The sequence below is a fragment of the Athene cunicularia genome (assembly GCF_003259725.1).
Source record: "Athene cunicularia isolate RWA chromosome 6 unlocalized genomic scaffold, athCun1 chr6_part1, whole genome shotgun sequence".
Lineage (NCBI taxonomy): Eukaryota > Metazoa > Chordata > Aves > Strigiformes > Strigidae > Athene > Athene cunicularia.
This window is the reverse complement of record NW_020799105.1, coordinates 2,504,775-2,529,931: the sequence shown is the minus strand read 5'-3', so window position 1 is coordinate 2,529,931 and position 25,157 is coordinate 2,504,775. Positions and strand designations below refer to the sequence as shown.

The 25,157-nt window shown below is 42.9% G+C and overlaps 1 protein-coding gene and 1 long non-coding RNA gene across 2 annotated transcripts; one reads left to right on the top strand and one right to left on the bottom strand.

Moving 5' to 3' along the window:
- Positions 1–1,180: 1,180 nt before the first annotated feature.
- On the bottom strand, positions 1,181–4,347 carry LOC113481467 (dual specificity protein phosphatase 13-like). The gene is made up of 3 exons (XM_026851121.1): positions 4,146–4,347; positions 2,801–3,021; positions 1,181–1,641 (listed from the first exon to the last, which is right to left on the bottom strand). The coding sequence occupies exons 1-3, from the start codon at positions 4,307–4,309 to the stop codon at positions 1,415–1,417; spliced, it is 612 nt and encodes a 203-aa protein (XP_026706922.1). The 5' UTR covers positions 4,310–4,347; the 3' UTR covers positions 1,181–1,414.
- A 2,058-nt stretch (positions 4,348–6,405) lies between these two features.
- On the top strand, positions 6,406–13,109 carry LOC113481470. The gene is made up of 3 exons (XR_003398685.1): positions 6,406–6,560; positions 8,758–8,840; positions 12,611–13,109. It is a non-coding gene; the product is annotated as an uncharacterized LOC113481470 (long non-coding RNA).
- The last annotated feature ends 12,048 nt before the right edge of the window (positions 13,110–25,157 follow it).

The following is a 25,157-nucleotide window of genomic DNA, read 5'->3' as shown; positions in this document are numbered from 1 at the left end:
TCAATTCCAAATGCTCAGCTTTGTGTGCTCTTGATCCTGTGGCCTGGCCCACATAGTAGATGTAGATATCACCAAAGAGCATTATAAAAGGTGCTGAGTTGTCTGCCCTGCAGGCAGAAATCTGCTTTGTGGATAGTAGTGGGAATGGCATGGAATGTTTTCCCTTGTTGCTGTGCTGTTATTGAGTAGCCATCTCACATGGTGGGGAGTATTCATGCCTCTGCATTCCTGAGTTTGGTACTAGGAATGCAAACAACTGCCATCCGCGAGCTGGCTTCCCCGAGTGCTGCCAATGTTTGTCTGCTGGGAGCCAAGAGCCAGATGTGCTTCACATAGTTTCCAGGCAGCACTGATCCATCAGATGACAGTAGCTATTGAGTGCTCTTATGGTGGCCCAGAGACACAAAGATGAAAGCTTGATGCCTGTCAGCACCTCCTTTGCCATTCCTGTGTCCCATCAGTTTTCACTTGGGTCCCCTCACAAAAGCAAATGCCACAGAACACGATGTTGCAATGTTAATGACCTTTATTTTTGAGAAAGAAAATCCCATGTTTTATAACGTTGAACTGTCAGACAAGTTTGAGAACATAGAACTTTTCCTGCTCCTGCTGCCCATGCAGCTGTTTGGAGCCTCAGCTGGGACCCCACCTTCCTCTTCAGAAGCATTTTCCACAGCATCTCCTGGATAAATTTTATTAGGGAAGAAGAAGAATATTTGAATGCCCTCTCAAACAAAGGTATTTTCATGGAAGAAAAAACCCCTAAATCTAATGAACAGTCAAAGGGAAAACACTGTAGAGAGACCTGGAATAATTTCTTAAAGAGTGACTTGTGTTGTTTCCCAGCTGTTCTACCTTTAAACAGGCTCTTACCCCCAACTCAGGGGCTCCACCAATTGTAAAAGCAAGAACTAACCAGGGCCAGATTCAAGTCTCAAAATAGAAACCATTCTAGATACAGGGAGCAAGGGGATGGGGGGCTGGTTTGTAAGAAAACTTCTAACCATTATTGTAGCATAAATAATATGGCATCTTTCACCTCAAATAGCCTAACACTTCATAAAATGATACGAGCTTCACTAGTTGCTGAAACACAGCTATTTCTGAAGTGGAACCTGATATCTTTTTTTTTTTTTTTTTTTTTTTTTTAATTTTTTTTTTTTTTTTTTTTTTTTTTTAAACCGGCAGAGAGCAATGTTTTAAGGTGGAGAGTGAAGGGTACAATATACAACCAATCGTAAATATAATCTAGGAGGGCTTTGCAAAATGGAAAGATCAAGTAAAATCTACTTTCAGTAATAACATGCATTCTAGTGTATCATAAAATTGTGTCCCTAGTTTACAAATGCAATTAATTTAAAAGAGATACAAGAAACTCAAATAACATTTTGTCCTCTCTTTCAGTGATACTTTTTTACAGCTCTTTGGCAGCAGATGCTCTGGTTCCTTTCCGCTCTTCGTTTAGTTTAATGTCCAAGTCCCGGAGCTGGCTGAGGAACCCTGAATTTGGGCAGATGTCTCTGTGAGCACTCACTGTTTTCAGAGCATCCACGAGTGTCATGTTTTCATGGATCATTAAAAAGGCAAGCACTAAAGATGCTGAGCGGCTCACCCCCATGGCACAATGAACAAACACCTTACCTGCAGAAAAAAAGAGGCACAGAAATGTGAGTGGAATTTAGCATTTCTGAAGTGAGAAAAACACAGGGAAGACAAAAACTACTAGAAACAAGTTCAGAAAACAATGGTGACAATTAGCTGATACTCCTGTTTTCAGGGAGGGCTATTATAAGATAATGCTATAAATCTCCAGCAAGGTAGTATTTCATACTGACCTCCTGCATCTAATTTAGGCTTCAGATTAAAATAGTTGACATTTTCTGTGGAAGGAGAAGCTTTCTGTGACTAAACTTGTTAGTATAGTTTTCTGTGGAAAAAAACCCCAACAGTTTTGGCAGAAAATTTTGGCCCAGCCCTCACTGTGATCACTGACAAGTCTCATAAACTCTGTAGGATAGTCTGCCTGTAAAAACGGACTCATAATTTACTGTATCTCAGCAGCCCACTGTGAGCTATAACTGGGGATTTAATAAAGCACTCCAGTGAAAGCAGCAGATCTTGCAGCCAGTCAGAGTCGGAGCAAACTCTGGAACAAATGGAAATTATAACTAGGCCATAATCCAAACTCTGCTGACAAAAATTCAGCAGGCTGTGGGTCAGGCTCGTAGTTTTTGACTTAGTTCATTAACTTCTGCTGCTTCTCTAGCTTAATAGACAGTCTGAATAAAGCTCCAGTTCTGTGAAGCACTTAAGCATGTGAAGCATTTAAGCCAAAGCTGAAGTGCCACTGCTCCCAGCTGAGTGCATTGGGATTGGGAGCAGGGCTGTGGTACACCAGGCAGGATCACCGGGCTGGAGCCCATGCTGGGGTGCAACGGGTACGAGGTGCATGTGAAGGCACACGGATCCTGCCAATTCCCGCAGGGAGGACCCATGAGGGAGCACCCGTAGTGCCAGAGCCTCTTCCCTCTCACTCTGCTCCTGGAGTTGGCCCTTCCTCCCACCACACTGGGTTTGGGGCTGCCAGCCTTCCCTGGCTCCCAGGGACCTGGCCATGGCCCCCTTCCCTGCAGCACATGGCATAGACCCCCTTCTCCCATACTTGGTGCAGCGGTTCTGCATGTGTCGTCTCGAACTGTATGCTGAATCTGAGCTTTTCTGCCTGCCTGTTACTGCAATGAGAAGTCATTTGGCTTGTGCTGAAACTTCCTACCAAAACTTCTCTTTGCCTCCCTCTTACCTCCTGAAGTGTTTAAGGCTTTGCCTATGAAATTGGCAGCATCGTAAAAGAAGATACTTAAATCAAATGATGGATCATCAAATGCTTCTACGCCGTAGTACTCTATTTGCAGATCTTTGTAATATTTGGCTCCTGTGTTGATGCTATATGGCCCATCTGCTGCATTAAGGATATGAGTAATGTTGAGGCTTTGAAGAGTAGTTTTGCTCCTAGCAGCCCACCTGTTGAAAGACATGAAGGGCTCATTGGCAACACTCCTAACATTCTGCTAAAATAGCATGGTTTTAAAGTTAGTGCCTGCTCCTGCTAGGGAAGGATGCAGGAACTGCAGCTTGCTTACAGTAGCACATTTCTAGAAGCCCATAGTGCTCTGCACATGAAAAATGTGATATGGTGGTGTGGGGAGCAGCAAGAACACAGGCTTGCTGGTGGGATACTGTTAGTTAAGCAAATGCCTCCCAGCAGTTAATCCCTGGGAACATGGTTTACTATACAAAGTGGTCAAGATTTTCCTATAAATAGTTGTTTACCAAGTTCTAGAGCTAATCTCTCATTCATAGTATGCATGGGTTGCAAGGGCGAGTACCCCCACAGATGTAGCAGCACCTCGTTCCTGGATTGGACATGAAGCAGCTGCATCATGCACACCAGCCAGGTTCTCCCTGCTTCCCACCATAAACTCGGACTGAAGTTATTCCACCAAACTGTGATCTTTAACTGATATATTCATGAGGAGGAGGGGTTAGGAAAAATGAACTGATGATCTATGTAATCTGCAGTAATCAAAATAGAAGGAAATGGCAGTAAATAGAAGTGGTCACAAGAATAAGGTATTTGCATGAAAATTCCTGTTTGATATTTTCAGTTTTACCATCTTTGAAAGAAATTTTGGATGTGGACTGGCAAAGTCCCTATTGTATTGTTCATTTGAGTCCTCCTCGATTTGGCTGTTGATTCTGCTACTCCTATTTGAGTGTGAGGGCTACGGTGCTCCTGTTTGCTGACTTAGAGCACAGTTTCCAGGGCAGATAATGCATCTCAGAGTTGACACCAATTTGGAGTGGGTTCTTTAAGGACTTTTGTCTAGAATGCAAATAATTCTTCCCCTGCCAAATCCTCTGTGCTTCACAGATTATAGAAAACCCAACTCAGACACGCTATGAGCAAGTCACCATTTTGTATGTCATGTTTTTCATGACATCCAAACTCCTTATGTTACCAGTTTTGGAAGCCCGTATTGCAGAAACATTCCTGCAGACCCAAAAGCTGCTCCCCAGTTACTGCACCCCTTCTTCCTCCTCCCAGGGACCAGTAACAGCGTAATGATAGGACCATATGTTCTTACGCATCTCCCAGGTAAATATTTGGCCAGACTTGGTCCACATGATTATCAGACCCTCCTCTGAACCAAAAGAGCTGCTGAAGGTCTGATAGTGCTGGTGTTTCATAGGAAGCTCTGCTCCCTGCACTGCTAGTCGGAGGTGAAGAGTCTCTGGTGTGAGGCATCATGCTCCTCTCTTGCACACACTCAGGCTGTATCAGAGACAGCTTTTCTGAAATTAAGAGGAAACTTTCATACAGAAATAATATTTCCTAGAAAGAAGTCCTGTTCATTACCCTCCAAATAGCATTACATTATTATAATTAGTGTGTGCGGCAGGGCCTGCAGGTGTTGCTAAAAGCATCCAGAGAGTAGGACTGATTCTGTGGTAGGACTCTACAGGCATGTAATCCATCCCCTGAGAAAGCAGCAGCATACCACGATATGATGTAATTTCTTGTCAAGTAACACTATTGAAAAAGAACATCCTGTGCCACCCAAACCAGCACTAACTGAACCTTGTAGGTGCAGGTATTATTCCTGTTACTATAGCGCTGTTGAGTGCATGCAAGAAAGCTCCAGTACTTTATGTTGGAAGGTTACCAAAGTGTTTGTGCACACTTGATTCTGGTTAGTTAAAACTGAAAGTATTTGAAAGAATGAATCATTGGACTGACTTACACTTACAAAGCTTCTAGGGCCAAGGTGGAAATCTTTGGCTCTCTGTGTGTGTAAGATACAGTCATATAGTGTATGTGTATACATATATAAAATGTATGTGCATAGTTTTCTTTCATTTATAGGGATGTATTTAAACACATATATACACATACATACATGTATACATATGAATGGATTTTCACATGCATATATACATACATATATATGTCTGTATGTATATAGATAGAAATGGAGAGAATTTGAACTAGTTTTTTCTATCTCTCTGTTGAATACTCCTGAACACTCAGCTATACTGTACACTTGAGTCTGTCTCTCTCAGTCTCCTCTGGGAGCTGTTCTACTTTGTATAAACAATGTGGTAGCTATTTGCCTCCAGAGAGAGGCTGTTTCTCTCATCTGAGAGGTAGAGTACTTACCTGGGATGTGAGAAGAAAGAGCATCTGAATTTGGGGAAATTATAGAGCTGAAAGTTCTGGCCTGGTTGCCCTGTTAAGAATCCCATCTAGGACTGTTTTGCTCCCTCATGGATCATGCAGTGGAATATGGACATCCCTTTTGCAAAGTTGTTTGCTGGTTTAGACCCAAGAAGCTTGGGCCAGACAGTCCAGCCTGAAGCAGAGCTCAGCTGAGAGCAAGAGTTCAAAGATATCCAAGCAGTCCCTTCTCTGAGACCTTAGAATCATTTCTCCTGCCAGGTTCTCATTATCCTGAATTGTTGTTCTCACTGCTAGAGAACACTGATGACCTTCATTTGGTTGTTTGCTGTTATTAAATCCATAATGAATGTGAGAGTCACACTAGAACTCTTCTCAAAGTAGAGTGGCTTGGTGTTTATTCTGATGTGGCACCAACTTTCACTCTAATGCCTGAATGCCTAAATCTAGAGTTTGGGTTTATTTTCTCCACAATTCTAGAAAACATGTGCAGATGGGACCTTCGGAAGTCATCTCATCTGTCCCCTGCCCTACAACAGCAGCAACCAGATAGATGTTAGATGTTGCTCTTAAAGCAACAACAACAACTTTGTCCAAACATCCAAGTACATTATTTGTAACAGTGTAGGCTGATTTGGAGAATCAGCAGAAAGCAAGGGATAATATCTTGTTGCTTATGAAAAAAAGAAGTGAGATGATGCAAGACATATTATTGAACACATCACACATATTTCTGTGTCCTCAGCCTAAATTTGCTTCACCTGCTCCCTTCTCCCTCTTCCTCCTCCCCACAAATGTTAAGAGCAGTTGTAGCTTTTTGTATGTTCCAATAAAAAGGAAGTCTCTGTAGGTAACTATTTAATAAGCAAAATATGAAAAGCACAATAAAAATGATGGGAGAAATGGAAAAGAAGCTGACTGATTTTACTTTTAATGATGAAGGCCAAGAACTGCAGGGAAATAAAGGGATAAAAGCCAACAAATTTTTCAGGGCAGATAATGTAACTCATAGAGCTTTGGTAAAAAAGTATGTTGTGTAATCCCAGAACAGATTAGCATGAAGAATAGCACAGAAAAAAGATATTGTGTATTGCCCTACAGGTTTTACTGCCTTGCAAAAGTCATGCACTGTGCTCAAGACACACTGTGTCTTGCACTGTCATGATGACCCGTCTGTACTTCACCAACACAGAACATTAAGCTGAAGCAGTAAAATGAAATCAAGAAAAAGATAACACAGCTTCTACATCAGGAGATCCATAAAACCACAGGCTCATTGTTAAGGAGTGTGAATGATTCTCAGTTGCTGCAGAAAGTTATGGAGGTAAGCAGATGGATACTAAACTTTCAGTTCTCCTAGTCCCCACTGCTTTAAACTTCTGTTGTAGCCTGTCAGCTAGTTACAGTAATGGCGATGATTAGTAGAGAGAATTACATTGCAAGGCCTCTTGTTCAAGACCCAACTTTGAGGAGGTTCCCCAAGTATTGAGCTTGTTTGGTGCTGGTGAAATTTAGCAGGCAACTCCAGGCTCCCTTTCATACAGCAATGCTCTTTCCAAAAAGTGTGTCAGCATCGTTTGCTTCACATGACTAACACCAGATGAGTGAGCTCCTCGTGTGAACACGAAGCATAGCTCCTCCCAGGCACATTGCTCTGTCCTGCGCTGCACTGGTCTTGAAATTGAATTGCTCTGCGGGGCCTTTGGGGTAAGCTTGGAAATAGCTATGCCAGATGACTGGACTAATGAGGAAAGTAATATGAATTTTTTAATTGAAGACCAGGGACTTTGCTGAGGGTTCCTTCCCTGCCCCCCACGCCCACCCCGCTACTACTTTAAGATACTGCAAAGCTAGCAAGTGTTGCCACTGATTTCATTTCTCTAAGCTTCTCCCTCTGGGTGGCTCCCAGAAGCTGCTCTTGTTGGAAACAGCCAGTGAGAGCAGGAGGGCAGAAGCCCCTGTAACTGGAAAAAAAAAAAAAAAAAATTCTTACAAAGTCCCTAATGTTTTCTGCAGAGATCTAGACCATCTAGATTCTTTCTCTTACACACACACACACACACACACACACCCCCCTCCCTTTTCTTTTCTAGTTAAAAACAACAGCAACCAAAAATAGCCTTCTAACTATAGGAGACATTTGAGACTACATGGAGGTTTTAAGGGCAATCCAGATGTGTTAACCTCCTTGCTTCCCCAGGAGAATATAAGGTAGCACAAGCTTTAAAACTGTTTTGATTATGCATCAGTTCCCACACACCCAGAGCACTGGGGCACCCCCGCAGATGGCTGGTGCCTGGTTGGCTCAGTATCTGAGCTGTGGAGGCTTGGATTTCCCTGGGGGGCACAAGAGCCACCCCGGAGGCACAGGCTGCAGGGCCGACACTGCGGAGCTTCAGGGAACACCCAGGGAGGGCTGGGGGTGACTCCACACCCTGCTTACATGCAGCTGGGTGCGGCTCCCGAGGGACGTGGTCAGTACAGGACCTCCTTTACAACAACTTCACTGAGAGCTTTGTATCTTCCCTGGTATTATCTGGTCACTTGAGTACTACAGTCTGCAAGGCTTTTCTTTTTCTTTCTTTTTCTACACTGGAAACAATTGCCATTTTCTACTGAAGATTTTTTTTGGCAAGGAGAAGAAAAAAATGCACAACCCCCACTGACTTGAATTGGCTAAAGCATTTAACGGATTTGTGTTGCATTTGCAGATTCCAGTCAAAGAAAACTTAGCAAAGTTCTGGAAAAAACACAAGCACTCCATTATTGTAGATTTGAAATAGTTCATTTCGTTATTTAAAAAAAAATAACCTTGTCTTGTTTTAATATTTTAACAGATTTTATGCAATGCTAAAGTAAAAGTGGCTTGTTCCTGGTTGAGAAAAACATGTTTGGTCTAACTAAAAATGACCACTAACTGAGCAGCCATTTACTCACCTAGCCCTCATTTTCACTTCTACAACAGGGGGAAAGCCTCTTGCCATTTTGTCATGTTGTTACCTTGACTCCTAAAGACTGAACTGGGCTGTAGAGAGATTAAATAGCTATTCAAGCTCCCAGGAGGATTCTATTGCAAGGCATTAGTTGGGCCCCAAGTCATCTTTCCTCTATCTCTTTTGCTAGCACCTTCCTAGCTGGCACAGCTCTGCTTGTGATTATGAGGGTAGCCCAGATAGGGACAGGTGTGTCTCAATAACAAGGTCTTACATGAGATTATTGATAGCCTTGGGCACAACAGGGCACTGATTTTGGCTGTGGTTACTAAAATAATGCAAACACTAGATAACAATAACATGATACAGAAAGCTTGTGCAGCCAAATATCCTAATTCCTGAATCAAAGTCTGTCAAACTAAATGGTTCAAAATTCCAAAGCATGAGATCAGAATATATGTGGGAAAAAAAAAATAATCTCAATGCATGAATGCATGTGAAATTGTTCTCTATTCTGTTTTTGCTTCTTTTTTCTCTCAGCAAGCATCTCTGCACTCATCTTTTACACTCCTTGCTCTTTTCTCTCAGGTAGTGCTTAACACTACAGCTCTTTGTCCCCGTGATGGAAAAATCCAGATGGAAAGAAGTGTGGTTCACAGGGAAATGATCATGTAAGTGGAATTAATCTTTCAGATACTGTAATGTGAATTCTGATCTTCCTTTTTGTTAAGAAGACCCAATCTGTGTCTCTACATTTTGGCCAGAATCCGACACTAAGAGAACCCAGGAGTCTCTTGAGGTAGAGCTGAAAGCCTCGTGTGCAGAAACAGGCACATTTAAAAGCAATAGCAAAGTTAAAACAGCCAGATGGGAACCTAGCAGGCAACCGAGAGGGGAACTCTCTGTTTTCCTTGCAAACCTACAGGGGCTTGTTTGCAGGAATTAGAATCTCTCACCAGCAGTTCACTGCAGCTCTAATACCAAGTGGTATTGAAAATGAGAAGCAGGTTATGGCTGATGGTTTAAATGAGGCACCTATGGGAATTTAGAAATGAGATCCTGGACTTGTCTCGGTGTAGACTGTGCACATGGCAGAGCAATATTGCTTTCTTGGCTGACTGCATCATATATTATGGCCTTTTATTTTGCCCACATTCAAACAGCGGGGAACAGTAGAAGTTCATTGCTCCTGCTCGCTGTTTAAAGCCTGATCTGCCTCACCAGAGGCAGTGCCCCTGAATAATGGAAACCAGAATCGGTCCCTTGGCCTCAGTGTGGGTACATGTTCAATGCAGCACTGTATTAATGCCATTGCCATTATTCCAGAGTGAAGAGAAAAGCAGAATGCACAAGTAAAGCTCTGTTTGGTTCGGTTTTTAAGAGAATTTACTACCTGGGAAAGATGCCAGATTGAGGGCTCTGGAAAATACAGCCCTCTCTTTAACCACAGTGTGGGGAAGGAGCGGGAGCAGCCCTGCAAACCTCCTCCACAGCTAAACCATCAGTTCAGCTCGCAGATGCCCTTCACCCTATGCTGGCAGACGTGTTTTACTGGGTGGGAGAAAATTTGAGTCTTCACACCTCTTCACTGCTTGGTCTCCCTCCTGACACCTTTGTTCACGTCTGGCCTTGTACGTTTATGATGGGGCCCTCTGACTCCTCCAAACTGAGGTGGAAGGTACCAACTTCTGCTTTGTGAGGAGCCTACACTGGGCTGAACAGCAAAAAGCTCAGTGAGCCCTCCCATCCCCGTGCAGGCCTGCCTGTGGGGCTGGAGGGTCTGCTGCAGAACAGATACAGCCTGCCACTGCCCCACGGGAGCTGCATGCACCTGGGGATGGCAGAGACACACAAGGCTGTTTCAGGAGTGGGAGCAGTGGGAGGGCAGGGCAGGTGAGGGCGACCAGCTTCAGCCAGGGATTCAGATAGCCGGGAGAGCACACAGTGCTAAGGCAGGTCAAGGGGGTGCATGGCCAGGCACGGACAGAGCTGTGAGGTGATGCTGGTGGAGCTGAAGCCCAAGTGTCTCAGCTCAGATGGGCTCCTGAGTGAGGTAGGGAGCCCCAGTGAGGCCTCCCACTGCTTGATCTCACACAGCTCCTTCTCACAGCCCATCCCAGCTCACACAGCCACCCTTGTCCTTGGACGAGGCAAGCCCCCAGGAGGAGAACAGCTTGCTCAGTCAGGTTCATGGCCCTGCTACAGGATTCAGGTTCATGGGAGGAGCTTCACCTGTGCCCTGCTGGTTTTGGGGGAGAGGATGTTATTGTTAGCTCATGCAAGTGCTCCTGGAGAGCATTTCCTTTCTTTTGCAGCGCAACATATTTTATCAATGTGAATATTTTCCCAAGGCCCTATTTTTCCAAGGGGGGAGAACCCTCTGTAAATTTACAATGCTGTCAAGCTTGCAAGATTTCAGATCTGAAGGCACGAATAAAGGGATTTTGATATTCCTCAGTCATTTGGCAGGGATATCTTTGAGCTGTCTGTCTTTCCCTGCTCCTTTAACGTAAGCAGTGAAGTGCTCTTCTTGCCTTGCCTTGCTTGAAAGGGTACAATCAAAAAGGCACCTTTTTCTAAGGTTGACAACGCTGTACGAACTCTTTGGAGTGCAATCAAGAGCAAAAAGACTCAAAACTCTACAGTGGAAGACCTATTCTGGCACTTAAGCTTTTCCAGGCACATCGTAGAGCTTAAGGGACAGTGTCAGCTTTGTTGGGGCAGGGTGGAATGTTTTTTCTTTAGATTTTTTTTTAATTGCTGGTTTTAAAATGATTATTTGTTTTTTGACTAAGTCACCTTTTAAGTAGGGTCATGTCACAAAGGAATTGACCACTGATGAGGTGCATGAAAACTACCAAGAGGAGATATTAAGACCTAGAACTGGAGTTTACTTTCTCTTGCAAACATTTGTGTCTGATGAATGTTTGCTCTTAATTCTGTATCTTGAATTTGAAGAAATAAAACTGGGGGTGGTTTTCCTGTTGCTCCTCCCTGGTATTGGGGTACCAGGTAAATGAGAGTGAACCAGGGAGCTGCCTAGTCAGGGAGTGTGGGTAAAGCAGTGTGTGCAGCCACCTCTCTGGCCTGTGATGGATGAGGGGCCAAGGGCAGGGGGGACATGGTTGCTTCTCTATGGAATGTCCAGTCCCAGGGTCACTGGGAGAGCTTGCCCTTTCATTTGCTGGCTGGTGGGAAGGAGTTTCCCTGCTAGGCCTTGCAGTGCTGTCTCTGCAAGCAGCCAGCAGTGTTGTGCTGCCCCACTCACCAGATACCACGCTGATGCCACCTGTCTTGCAGTTGGTCAGGCAGGGCAGTAGCAAAGATTATTATGTGTCAGCAAGTTTTTGAAGGGTCTCCCATTATCTTGTCAGGTTTTATGTTGTTGTTTTTCTGATGCTGTCCCCTGCTGAGGCTTGGTGTGGACTATAGATCGATGCCAAAGCTGGCAGGGTGACGAAGGGAGGAAGAGCCTCCAGCAAAGCATCAGCTTCATGGCTCCCAGGAGGCAGAGTCAAGCAGGGAGTGCAGCCTTGCAGGAGGTTGTGTCTGCTGCAGGCGGTTTATAATAGACAGTTTGGGAACAGACTGCAAATATAACAGTCCATTTTCCCAAAGCAAACCTCAGTGCCTCCAGCACAGCCCTCGGAAAGCTGTCCTCTGCTTGAGAAAGTTGCTGTGAGCAGGAATACATTAAGGACTGCAAGCTTCTCAGGTACAATGGTAATGGGAGCCACCCGTGAGCTATAAATAGCATTAACATCCTTTCTCTCCAATGCCTGGCATCCCAAGCAGTCATTTTTGCTGGTGGTAGTGAAACTGAACAAAGCTTTGAACAGCTTTTATTTATGTTCTCTTTGCAGGCTGGAATTTTGTGAGTAGTTTTTCTTATTGGCTCTGAATTTTGTGTTTATTTTAAGGGGAAATATTGGTATTTTCTCCTTTTAAATTTTTTCTTTTTTTAATGATCATATATAATTTTCATATTTTTAGCACAACTATGTGGGAAATGCTATTGTGACAGGAGAGTGGGGATCACAAGTAGTCATTTACAAAAAACCTCTGTGTGATTGCAGGAAAAGGGACAAAAACCTCAGGAACCAAAATTTAGTCTTACAGAAATCTTATATATGTTTTTAACAAAATACAGAAAATGTTTTGGTTTAGACTTAAGCAAATAATGCAAGGTGTTTTGGCATGATTTGTGGTGTTTACATTGAGAGATCAGACAGAAATAGTTGTTGCAGTAGAAGGAAAAGCTTTACATGCCTATCAGACAAGATCTTCCTGTGGTGTCATAGATGTCTTTTGTCAAGGAGCAAAACTGAGAACAAAACTGGCAAAAATGACTCTTTTCAAAATATTTAGAGTATACTTGATGAAGTCCTATTATAAAATGGTGAAGTCTCATATGTTATGCAACTCTCTCTTTCTGTTACAGACATTCAAGAAACGCAAGATCTACAAATCAGACATTTTGCTCCGGGATAACCACTGAAGATCAACTAAACCAGCTACTAACCAGCTACTAGATCAACTGGTAGAGCTGGAAGAATTAGGCAAGCTTTCAACTATGCAAAAAGGGCTATATTTTTTCCAATTATGCCGATATAATTATACACTGTCTTTACTGACAACCTTTGCCTTAGGCCAGCACAGCAACACTGCTGTTACTGAAACGCTGTGATTTTTCATGTTGCCAGAAGATGGCAGAAGAAAGCAATCTTGAATGATTAAAAAATGCACAGTATACTCATGAATGGCATTTAAAGGGAGCTGTTATGATACACAAGAAACTGCACTTGTTGGATGGAAGAAAAATTTGAAATGTACTGGATGAATTAAATTGGTATTGACCTGAGTGTATACATCAAATGATCTACATTGTCTCCTGTATCAGAAAAGCCTGTAGCAGTGTTCATTTTTCCTGTGCACAGTGCAGTTGGCTTGGGTTTTCTTCCACTGGCAAAATCTGTTCTACAAACCAGTCCAGGACATCCACCAATCACTCAAAGTAAAAACCAGGGTGATTCTTTTAGTCTTGTATTCTCTCTCTCTCCAAATATGTTTTTCTTCTCTATCCCACTTGCTCCAGTCATGGCAGAAAAAGAGCCAAGATAGTGCAAATATCTCCTCCTCCAGCTTTCAGGAAGAGAGGGGGATGCAAAGGGAGAGGCTGGGTGGGAGAACATGCCTGAGCACTGAAAACCTGTTGCATTGAGTTGCTGGACTGGGTTAGCGGTGGTGGTTGCCTCTGAGAGTGTCTCTCCTGCCTGTTCTTGAGGGGAAAACTGACCCTTCAGTCACATGTGTCTCACAGAGAGCAGACCTTATAGCGACTGTACAGTACTTAAAGGGGACCTACAGGAAAGATGGGGAGGGTCTCTTTATCAAGGAGTGTAGGGATAGGATGAGGTTGTAACAGTTTTAAACTGAAAGAGGGTAGGTTCAGATTATATAGAAGGAAGAAATTCTTTACTGTGAGAGTGGTGAGACACTGGAACAGGTTGCCAAGAGAGGTTGTGGCTGTCCCCTCCCTGGCAGTGTTCAAGGCCAGGTTGGATGAGGCTTTGAGCAACCAGGTCTAGTGGAAGGTGTCCCTGCCTGTGGCAGGAGCACTGGAGATGGATGGTCTTTAAGGTCCATTCTAACCCAACCCACTCTATGGATTCTATGATTTCCACTGCCAGGACAGAGCCTCTCTGAGAAGCAGGCGGGGCTCTGGCTTGAATGGAGGAGTCCATGCTATTCACATTCTCTCCCCAGCTGCTTTTACTTTGAATATTTTTCGTATAGGAAATAAACACTCTACAAGAATGGAAATTGGTTTGGAACCTGCAGTCAGACTGGCTGGAGGCTTTGAGTTACCCACTCTGGAATGATGCTTTCCTTGCATCCTTCTAAAAGACAGAAGAAAGATGAAGAAAACTTGCAAAGCTTATTGGGCATCAGTGGAAATTCCCAGGCACTTACTAACCCATGGGAGTTATTTCCAGACAGCAGCACCACACAGACCCTGGGGCTCCCAGCAGTGGGGTCTCAGCAGTGGGGACCTGACCCCAGTCATGCTGTCCCCTCCCGCCAGGTGACCCCGCGACACGGAGGCGGGAAGCACAGAGTAAAGCCTGCTGCTGCCTGGCCTTCAACTCAGGTCAGAATGAGGCTTCGAGGAAAGCTATCAGCAGATTTGCAGTTCATCTGAGGAGGGGACAAAGCCTCATGGCCCTGGCAGCCATGCTGGAGACCCCTCAGCAGCAGGCCCACCCCCCAGCGACAGCTGGCTCAGCTGTCCTTCACCCTTCCTCCTCTTTTCTCCCTCACAGCCTGAGCTAGCCTCCCTGCAGCTGATGGAGGCAGGGTGCTTGTTGGGGCAAGGTGTCAGTTAGGGAGCTTTGTACTAGGACCAGCCCTTCTGTCCAGTCTGCAGCCATTAAAAGCATTATGAAGTTTAGGAAGTAGCCAATGTATTGAAGGCCAAAATCTGGAAGATAGGCAGGGGAAGAATCACTCTATAGTTGTCCTGTTTCTTATGCTGTTTTCCCCTAGACTATGCTCTGGGCTGATGGAGAATCATTGACCTTCAGGTCTAACCAGCCTTGCCACCTTTTCTACCTGTCTTATGAATGAGATGTTCACAATATCCATTACTAAATAGCAAATTATATAACATGGGCACCAAACACCCAGCATCTGCCAGCCATGCTTGGAATACATTTGTCACTATGAAACAAGGTTCTTTTTACAGTGGCAGCAAAGGGGAGGATGACAAGGGAGCAAAAGTGAAGAAGCAAAAGAAAAACGTTTAAAGCCATTTTCAACTGTTGTTATGATGAGGAAAATCAACTGATGATATGGACGCCCATCATCTGGGCAGGAACACCCTTGCCCCATGAGATGATGCTAACACAGACCGCAGTGCCTTCACCACCTTCCCCCTCATGATGCTGATCCTACTTGGCTTTTTAAGGTATTGCTTCTTATAGTGCTTCTTTTGGTAAAAATGACTTTTTTTCCATCTTGGTTCTGCAGTTAACAGCAGAATCAGCTTCATCTTGTGAGGAAAGTGAGTGATGGAAGCTCTGCAGCTGCTGGCAACACCACAAGAGCACTGCCAGCATATAGGAGCTTTCTTTTGCCCTTCGGTTGCCCACATCTGGGTTACAGGGTCCCACCTGCTATCCAGAAGTAGATTAAACCTTCCTGAAATTTAATAGGTTTAACAGAGCACAAAATTACTTTGAATCTGCCTCATCCAGGACATCCTACAACCTGGGTACTTTTGCCAAGCTTCCAGCAATTGATCATCTAGATCAAAACAGCTCCAGGGTATGCTTAATCATGCTCTGGACATGAGATGAGCAAGCACATACCCTTTACACATTGAGGTTTTAGTTGGTATGTGTGTAGGGGGAACAACACTCTATAGACATCTGTTCCCCTTCCAAGCTTGAAATGAAAATCCTCTCCTTTCAGCACTGAGGCATTAACTTCAAATGTCAATTTGTTATCATTTTTAGTGAAGACAATAGTGAAAACTGTTCAGCACAGGTTTATCCTGAAAACAAAGGAAAACTCAGGGCTGTCCAAGAATTTGAAAGTTCTGGGTAGATGAAATTTTCTATTTCTATTCTACTGGGTGAGGTGTATATACCTGACTTTTCTGTATGTGTTCTATTGAGCAAGATGTATATACCCGAGAGGGAACAAGCATACGCACAGGTCAGCTCAAAAGGCAGTGAGCTCCTGAACAGGACACAATCATGGTTGCAGTGTTGGATAAGGTCTTGAGAGGGCTACACTAAACTCTGCTCTTCTCCTGCTGCTTACTCTTGACCATTACCAAAAGTAATGGCTGAGACTGTGTAGGTCAGTCCTAACGCAAAAGATAAACTGGTCTGAAATGCAGGAGTCCAGGGCTAGGGCAACTCAGTTGGGCCCTTTTCTCTGTTTCTGGGACTGTCAGACACAGAAAAGTGGCTACTGACTCGCTGACCATTGGAATAGAAAAATGTGCCATAGAGCTGAAGTGCTTTCTTATCCTGACTTACTAAATACCTGTTCCACTTTATCCATGGTGACAGCAGACTCTGCTAGTCACGCCTGTCCCTTTTTCTGCCTTCCTAGAGTTATAAACAATTGTGATTACCAAATAACTCCGTCTCATTCCTCTGTTAGCTAAAGTATCCTGTTGATGAACCACAAACTGGGTGACAACAGGCAAGACCTCGATGGTTAAAAATTCAAACTCCATCTTCTAGCAGAGGTGCTGCATGGTGGCGAGGCTCTCTTCACACACACAGAGCCTTCCTTCTGGCCATTTACATCCCCTCCATGCAAGATGCTGCAGCATCTTGACATTACAGCTCCTCTATGTGTCTACGAGTCCTTTTGCAGCAGTATCTATTAGCACCAACAAGCCACCCTTGCAGGATCTGAAAGCGTGCCACCTTTTGGCGCAGGATTGCAGCCTGCTACCCCCAGAGGAAATAAAGACAAAATCCTGGTCAAAGAGGGCCAAAGACTTAAGGTTATGACTTTCTAAATGTTTATCTTCAGTCTGTATTTGATGTCTGGATAATAAGGTAACCGGTGTCTTACTGAAACCTGAGGCAGGTTAAACAACACAGAGGAAAACAGTGGTTTGCCTGAGCTGCAGGACAGAGGATGTGCAGGGCCCCACTATTCCCCACTCGCAATCTCTGTGGCTGAAGATTTCATGCAGTGTCTCTTCCTAAACCCTTCAGATTTTAATTTATGTATGGTGGATACAGCTGCACTTCTTTTTTATTTCTAAGAATGCCTTTCCCTTTGTACTGTTTGAATTTTGTCATGCTACTTTGGTTCACTCACCGTTTTCCTGAGTTTGGTAAAGAAGGTGTCTGTGAAAACAAGAATGGAAAAAAGGATAATTATCAAATACTTTATATATATAGATAGATATATGTATGGGAGAGAGATTTTTCAAAGGGAGAAAGGGGAGTCTATCAGGTTATGAACCCAAGTATTATTTATGCCCTTGAAAATCTTTTGCTTACAGTGCATAATTGGTCTGTACAAACCCATTGTCAGAAGAGGTAATTGACCATTTTTATAGGAGGATCAGTAACAAACCCACTCCAGGCTATTGTGCTAGAAATTAAAAAAAAATTAGGAATTATGGAAAGAATATGTTTCAGGGCATCAGCCAGCCTCTCCTGAAACTGTGCAAATTCACTTGGTGAAAACAACAGCAGAAACAATGAAATGAGTTGTATAGAAGAACTGAGATCTCAAATGTGATATTATGCAGAAGGTAAAGAGTCTGTACAAGATAAGTAACAGCTCAATGTGTTATCAAGGGTGCACTTTGATTTTGATGAATGTTAAAAGAACCTTTAGCCTTGAAAATAAAGAGGGTAATTTCTCTCTAGGCAATGCTGCTCATGAAAGTCATAAAATAAGAGCACTGGAGCCCTAATTTTATAGTGCTTTTTAAATGATTTTCAAATGGTCCAGCTGCTTTGTGCCACAATAACACAAGGCAGAGATATTTACGCTGGCGATAACAAGCATGCATCAGCCTGCCTGAGCTGCTCTCCACAGGCAGCCTGCGTTAGGCGAAACACACATGGAAAGCCAATACTTGCCAATGCAGATTGATCACAATTACAGCGCGGCTAGAGCAATCCCAGGAAACTGCTTTTTTTCACCAGACAACTTGATTGTTTTTCTTGTCTGTGTCTTGCCTGAAGAGGACGGGAAGTACGCGGCCGGCGATGCTGGTTCTATTTCGACACTTGAGAGCCTGCCAGCTCTGTGTGCCTCTTAGGCCACACCGTCCTTGGCAGACTTCTCTTTTTGGAAATAGGAAGACGAATTTGGCCCTGGGTTACACCACTGGTTTTTGGTGGGAGTTTCCTCAAGGATTAATTTGGTCCCAGTGTTTATGTTTTGATGTTGCACTGAGTTATCTTGTACAGAAATGAATGCACCTGGCAAATGAACTCTGGGCAAATGCTACGTTAATCTGCTGAGATGCTGGAATTGCCACCAGGTACTGTCCCCAGGTATTTTACTTCTGCATGTCTAGGATTTCAGTCTAAAACTACAATTTCTTTTCCAGGACCTGCTCTAAGATGAGAACTACACCAGGGTGGTCTAGCTTAGCTTGGCAATTTGGGCAGTCATTTCAAAAGTCTGATTAGCATTTTACCTTTGCAAGGCACAGAGGACAGTGTACTGGGAGAAACCTGTCTTCTGAGCAAGCAGAGTTGGGTTGAAAGACTGGTTCCTTTATTAATTATTCCTGTAAAATTAAAGAACTTGGCTCTTTCTGTGTTCACTAGTGCTACAGACACAGCAATGTTGTGTAAAAAGAATTTTTTGTAGAAATGGGGAATTCTGAGTGTGAAAAGGTGGCTAATTTATAGTGAAAATTTATTACATTTGCTAGAAATCTCAGTTCCATAAAAATGGGCAGAGGGCATGGCAGGAGGAAGGTACCTCTGGAAAGTCGCCAGCCATTGAACATCTATTGTCACCAGGGTGGGAAAATTCCGTCCCTCATCTGGGTGATTTCTTATACATGTTGGACTGCAACATTTTTTCCCCTTTTCATTTGCTGATCCCAATGCAGCAAAATAGATTAGCATCTTTTTATGTCCAGAGATATCTGTAAGAGCTTTAACTTTAAACAGGGGCCTATTTTCTCTTGGAGTTGAGTTTTATGAGTTTTAATGAGCAGAATGGACAACAAACTGGGAATGTATCCTAGAGGAGTATCTAGCACATTTGGTGCTTCACATTTAACCGAATGATTGAGGAGTGACTGGAGCATATGAAATTCAGAAACCTTCTATTCCCTAAACAGAGATGAAAGATAGGTTTGATGCCAAAGCTTTAGGTCATATTCCTTTCGTCTTTATCTCATATTCAGATTGTCTGTCTGACGTTTCTCTCTGTCACTTTGATTTATTTTTTTTTTAATGTTATAAGAGTTTAGAGTTTACATAGGTGTATATTGTATCTCAGTTCAATATGTAAATTCTGCAGCTTGATGAAATTGCTTGCTACTGGATAACTCTGGATAGCATTGCCTAGAGGAAAGTGACAGAAGATCATAAGGTAAGCCAACACAAGGGAAGCAGATCTGCTTTTTCTAGGAATACAGCGAACAAAGATTTTCCCTTCAAAATAGAAGTGAATACATGTAGTGCTGTTCCAGGCTGCACGGAATAGTGCCATGGTCACAGATTGCATAAGTTCGTACTTCTGCCTCACTCACGTCTCATCATCTCATCTCATCTCATCTCATCTCATCTCATCTCATCTCATCTCATCTCATCTCATCTCATCTCATCAAGATCCAGTTTATGGCAGCTGAAACAAAGTAGCCCCCAGGGTATTCATCTCTTTCATAAATCAAGAACCACTTTTTGTTACTAGAGATCTGAGTCCAGAAAGAGAGGAAAACACATGGCATTAGGCTTTGTAAATGGCCAGTTGGCATGTCTCTACAATAGCTCTTTGCAGCTTTTGGCTGTTTCTCAAACCAGACAGTAACAATTTTTGTGTTATGTATTCTGACAAATCAGTACAGAAAAACTTTAAAAATCAGTGGTTTCCAACTGAGAATTCAGGACTCTCTCCCCACTCACTTAAATACAACATTTCTTTTTATAATTCCTTTTTTTTTTTCTTCTCCTGCTACACTCTGATACACACTGATCATACGCTCTGATGATTATCAGTAGACCACGTGTGATCCCTGACACTGATTTGGAGAAGTTTTGTTGGTAAATCTAATCTTTCAGAATCCTGCTGTCCTCCCACCTGCCAATGGAGACAATGTCTCTAAGTGGATAATTAGGCTTACCCAAATGGTTGAGTGAGGTTTAGTTAATGCTGCTAAAGTAATTTGTGATCACTTAATGAAAGTGCTGTGTAAGAGCAGTAGTTTATCACCAGGAGAGGGACTCACCATTTGGCCTTGTGAATGCACTCAGAGGTGGTACAGAAACATGCACTAAGGTGAAAGTCAGTCAAGCCCTCTGCAGCTATTCCATAATAATGCCTTTCCTGGCCATGGAATGTTTAGTCTCCTTTGATTCCCCATGCAAATTGTGCTGCATTCAGTGCATGGGTGACACCAAGCCTCTTCAGGTCTTCTTTGTTGTGGGCTATGGATCTGTGGAGAACATGTATGAAAGCTCACGACAGAAAGCAACTTGAGGTATCTTTTTGTCTTTTAATGTATTCCTTTCTGTAGAGCCCAGTGCCCACCATGCTTTGAGACATGTTGTGTAAGAAAGAGTATGGTAGTAAAAGAAAGATAAAAGGTTGTGATTTCTGAATATACTCAAAATATATGTGGAAATGCAGAATTCCAAGTTATTTTGCTCCTGCAAACACAGTTTCCTGCTTATAACTTCCTGCAAATTTAGCAAGTGTTACAGGCTCCAGTTGACTACAAAGGCATTGGGAATTACTGGCCCAAACACCTTAAAAACGTTCACTTCAAGAGGTAGCTCAGGTCCTCCTACAATTGAACTTGAAATATGTCTGTTGAAAGAACGCACTCAGGTTTTAGCATAGCCTGTAACCATTTTGTCTCAGCCTATAATTGTATGATGTTTATTTGCTAGAGTGGTATTAGCCTTGCTAATCTGGCTAAACCCCAGTTGATAAACCTGCCTGCTTAAGATCAGCATGGAGTTTGATTTCTTCAGGATCTTTTACATCTTGTATGCTCAGCTGCTTATATGTAGCACTTTAAAAATATTTTACCTTTCAACCCAAAGAGTCTTGGCCTTGGCCTTGTGTATCAACAATGGCTGATAGCCAGACAAATATTTAATAATCAGTTTGTTGACCACTTCAAAGTCCTCCAGGATGAAAGATATCATGTAAAGTCAGCCATCCCTACTTTATTTTATGAGAGATATTTAACTTGTTTAAAGTGCTTGGCCATCAAATTTCAGATAAAGTCATAAGGAGACATAGCATCAATTCTAGATTCATCTTTAATTTCCAAGTAGCTCCACAGAAACTGCACATAATTGGTTCCACAGGAACAAGCAGTGACAATTTATGGTACTGCTTCAGGTTATTTTAGCTCTGGCACAAGTCCTGATGCTGGCACAGGTTTGCTCAGTACAGAAACATCCTCTCTTTATTGACTTCACTGAGTATTGGGTTGAGCCCTAAATGTGAATATTCTCTCTTTTCCCCCTTTCCACCTCAGGAAGATCCCATGAAAACTTATTTTCAGGTGTTGTTCATAGCTGTCTTATTGATGTTGGCAGAATAAAGAAAATCCTATCTGTAGCACTCAATAAACTTCCAGTTTCACTGATTGCAGTCTGTAACTCGTATTTAAGCTCAATATTAGCAATCAGCTGTTGCATTAGCAAACAAAGCTGTTTACATTTTTATTCCTGTTAGCTGAATGGTCTCAAAGTTCATCTTTTCTTCACTACATGTAAACAGTGTTGTTACCTATACATTTTTGTCCCACCATTTGTTGGGTTTTTTTTTCCCCCCAAGAGACAGAATGTGATTGAAAATAAACATGCAAGAATAATTTGAAGCATATATATCCACAGGCATTAAAAGGTCTTAAAACTGCACTTAGAAGACTATCTAAAATCAAATGATGGTGTAAAGACAATACAATTTCAGTGATCTTTATATAATCTTAGATCTTTGCTTTTACTACCTGTTGGGCTCAATTCTGCAAATCCTTATTCTCCAACTGGTTCTAATAAAGTAAAAAAGTTAATTTCCAAGTATAGTTATGAAGTTTAGCTGGAAAGACAAAGGTTGGTTTCCCACTCTTGTCATCAAGGCAAAAGTTCAGTGAAGTACTGCATGTTTTGCTGGCTTCTGCTTTTCCACACCTGGGGCCAGACCAGCACAACCATGTTTCTGGGTGCCCACCATTGCCTACTAGTGGGCAGCCACCTGCTATGCATAGGGCTCATCTGCAGGTGTCACGCTCCTGATTAAAATGCAGTGAGATTAGGAAGCAGGCTGTAACTGTAAAACCAAGTTTTGTAAATGTAGTTTATATCCCCAGTGTCATCTAGCTCACTTTTAGGCTTTGCTTTTTCATAGCTAAAAGAATGTCCACCTTGAGCTGTAATCAATGGGCAATTAGCCAAAGGATTCTTAGTTCCTCCTGCTTCCCTCATTTACAAATTATTATAATTGTAATTTTCAGATACTTAAACAAGTTTGCAACCTGCTGGTGGTGGAAGGAACTTGTTTTGGCATAACACTGAGTACTATACACGTCAAGTGCAGATGACTGCGTGCTTTCTCCATGCTCCAGAGTGAAACAACCATCCGCACAAGTTTGAAAAATAAACAGTGAAGTCTGCTGTCATTCAGAATAGGGTGGGAGTTTTTCTGAAATTTCAACTGCAAATCAAGTTGTCATGCCATACAAACAGCAAAAATCAGAGTACTTTTTTTAATGGGAAAAATTCCATTCTAGTTAAAATTAAATTGAAAAAGGTAAAAACCAATCATAATTCAATTTCAAGGCTACTTAGGATCACAAGTCTGTCTTGTGTTCAATGTGGTAAATGTTGCAGCATTTATAAAATCTATACATTGAATAATTATAAAATAATGTAAAGCAATAGAGTCAATCAATTTTATTCTGTTCAGTAGGTTCTTTCTTTAATGGATAGTTCTTTTGCTTTCTTCTATGCTAATTGTAAGCCTATTTTAAGGCAATGAAGTTTAACAACTCTAACTAAATATAGTTGGACAGCATATGTTAACAAGTACTATACTCCCCAGCCCTTCAGAACAGCTCAGCCTCAAATAACACTTACATACTGCCTATGTAGAGATTAGGCCGCTCTTCATCCATGTGATTTAATTCCACTTTGCAGCTGTCCAAAATATCTGACAGTTCCTGGGCAGAAGGAGTGCCAGGCTCAGAGCAGTCCTGGGCTGTCGGTGTCTGGCCCTCTTAGGGTGCTGACCCCTTTGGTGGCCACATGTAGATTTAGGCAGGGGAGAGCTGGCCCAATGCCACTGCTGTAGAATCCACAGGGGAAATTTTTTTTTTGAGGCATGCTCTTTGCTGTGGCTTGATGTTCCCAAGCAGGTGGCTGTCTCTAAATACGGCATGCGCCTTGACGCCACCCCGGATTAGCTCAGCGCTACATCCCTGATGGAATGGGGAACAGCCACATAAATGAAAAGTCTGCATTAAGCGAATCTTATGCAAAGAAAACACTACTCCCCTCACCACATAAACTATGTTGCTGTGCCTGCTAGCACAGAGCTTTCCCTATGAAAGAAATGTCGGTCAATGCAACTGAGACGCAGTCCCAAATGCCTCATGTGACCTGGTTCTAATAATAAGCTACCGGGAAAGAGGGGACAGCTCATCTTCGAGGTGAGTTCAAAATAACAGCCATAAGAGCAGCTGTCCTGCGCCTTACCAAAAGTCTATTGAGCCCACTATCCTCCCCCTGTCTGTGGCTGTAAGTGGATGCCTACAGAAAGTAAGATTACACAAGCATGAATTATACTGCTTTCTAACACTCTCCCAGCTTCCAGCAGCTCATGAACTTCCAGATCTGATGGAGCATTTGTTAACCCTGAATGGGTTTCCATCCCATAATTTTTTTCAATTACCCCTTGAACAGTTATAGGCTTTTACCCTCTGCAACACCCTGTGGCAAGACATTACACAGCTCACCTAAACCCCTCCTCTTGTTTCTACTGACTTGATCTCATGCCCTCAGTTCTTGTACTGGAAAATAAAATGAAGGGAAATTTCCACTGGAATTTTACATGGCTCCCTTCAGGTGACACCGTGGTTTCATGATTACTTTAAGCAGATTTAACTCTGCCACAGCTGTGGCTGGGACAGTCCCTTTCACTGTGCTCTCTGCTCACAGACACACCCTCGCAGCTGCTGCTGAGCTGGCACTAGCCCTCATGATCTATTTGGTAAGGTGGTTCAGGAACAGGATCTAGATGAAAATTGCTCTCAAAAGAACAAAAAATTGAGTTTCACATTCACTTCAGTGGACGTCTAACTCTTCTTTCTGGTATAGTCCTTTCCCAAGGGAGGAGGGCATTCCCATACTGTACACACAATGCTGTGGGCTTTGTCAGACTCGTTCTTCAGCTAACCACTAAATGAAAAGGGATAATGGAATTAAGAACAGATTGAGGAAAGACCCCATAGTAAGGCAAGCCTGGGGCAGGAAGGCCTGTGTGCCTGTTTTAGAGGAGATGTAAGGTAATCAGCTCCTGGTCAGGCAGGATGTCCAGGACTGATGGTTCCTGCAGTCTCCTGCATGAGCCACAGTGCTCTGGCCAGCTCAGCCGGTACCCAGATTACCTTTAGGTACTTAAACATCTTTCAAAACAGAACCATCCCTCAGTTAGGAGTTAACATTCAGTGCCTTTAGTCACCTGGGTGCATAGACCCTGTTGAGATATGTGAATCTTCGGAACAAAGTGCCACTGATGAGGCACTATTTTTTTTGGTGTTGATTCCTTAGTCCAACTTGCCAAACGAATATTTGAAATACAAGTTTTCCCGCTGATAGTGGAAAACAGTGAAGTGCTAATGTCACATCACATCATGACCTGAACTATGAGTAGTGTGACAGGTGAGACGGTTTCTTTTCATCCTAGCACATCACAGCAGACAGTGTTTTATATTATAATTTACAGGACTAATTCTACCACTTTTGCTTAAGTTGACTGGAATTTTTTACCCTAAGCAGGCCTGGAGCCAAAGTTGAACTGTATATACGGAAGGGAGCAATACAGGCAAGCAGGAAATATAGGCAACACTAACTTCACAGATTAAAAATACTTCTGTGATTTGCCAGTGCCCTTGAAAAGAGTTTCTAACTAATTAATTCCCTCCACTGGTGTAAGTCTTGCTGTACAAGATCACTACCATGTCATTGGTGGCATGGATGCCATACAAACTCAGCTTCGCTCTGTACTCTTTTCTCTACCCCCAG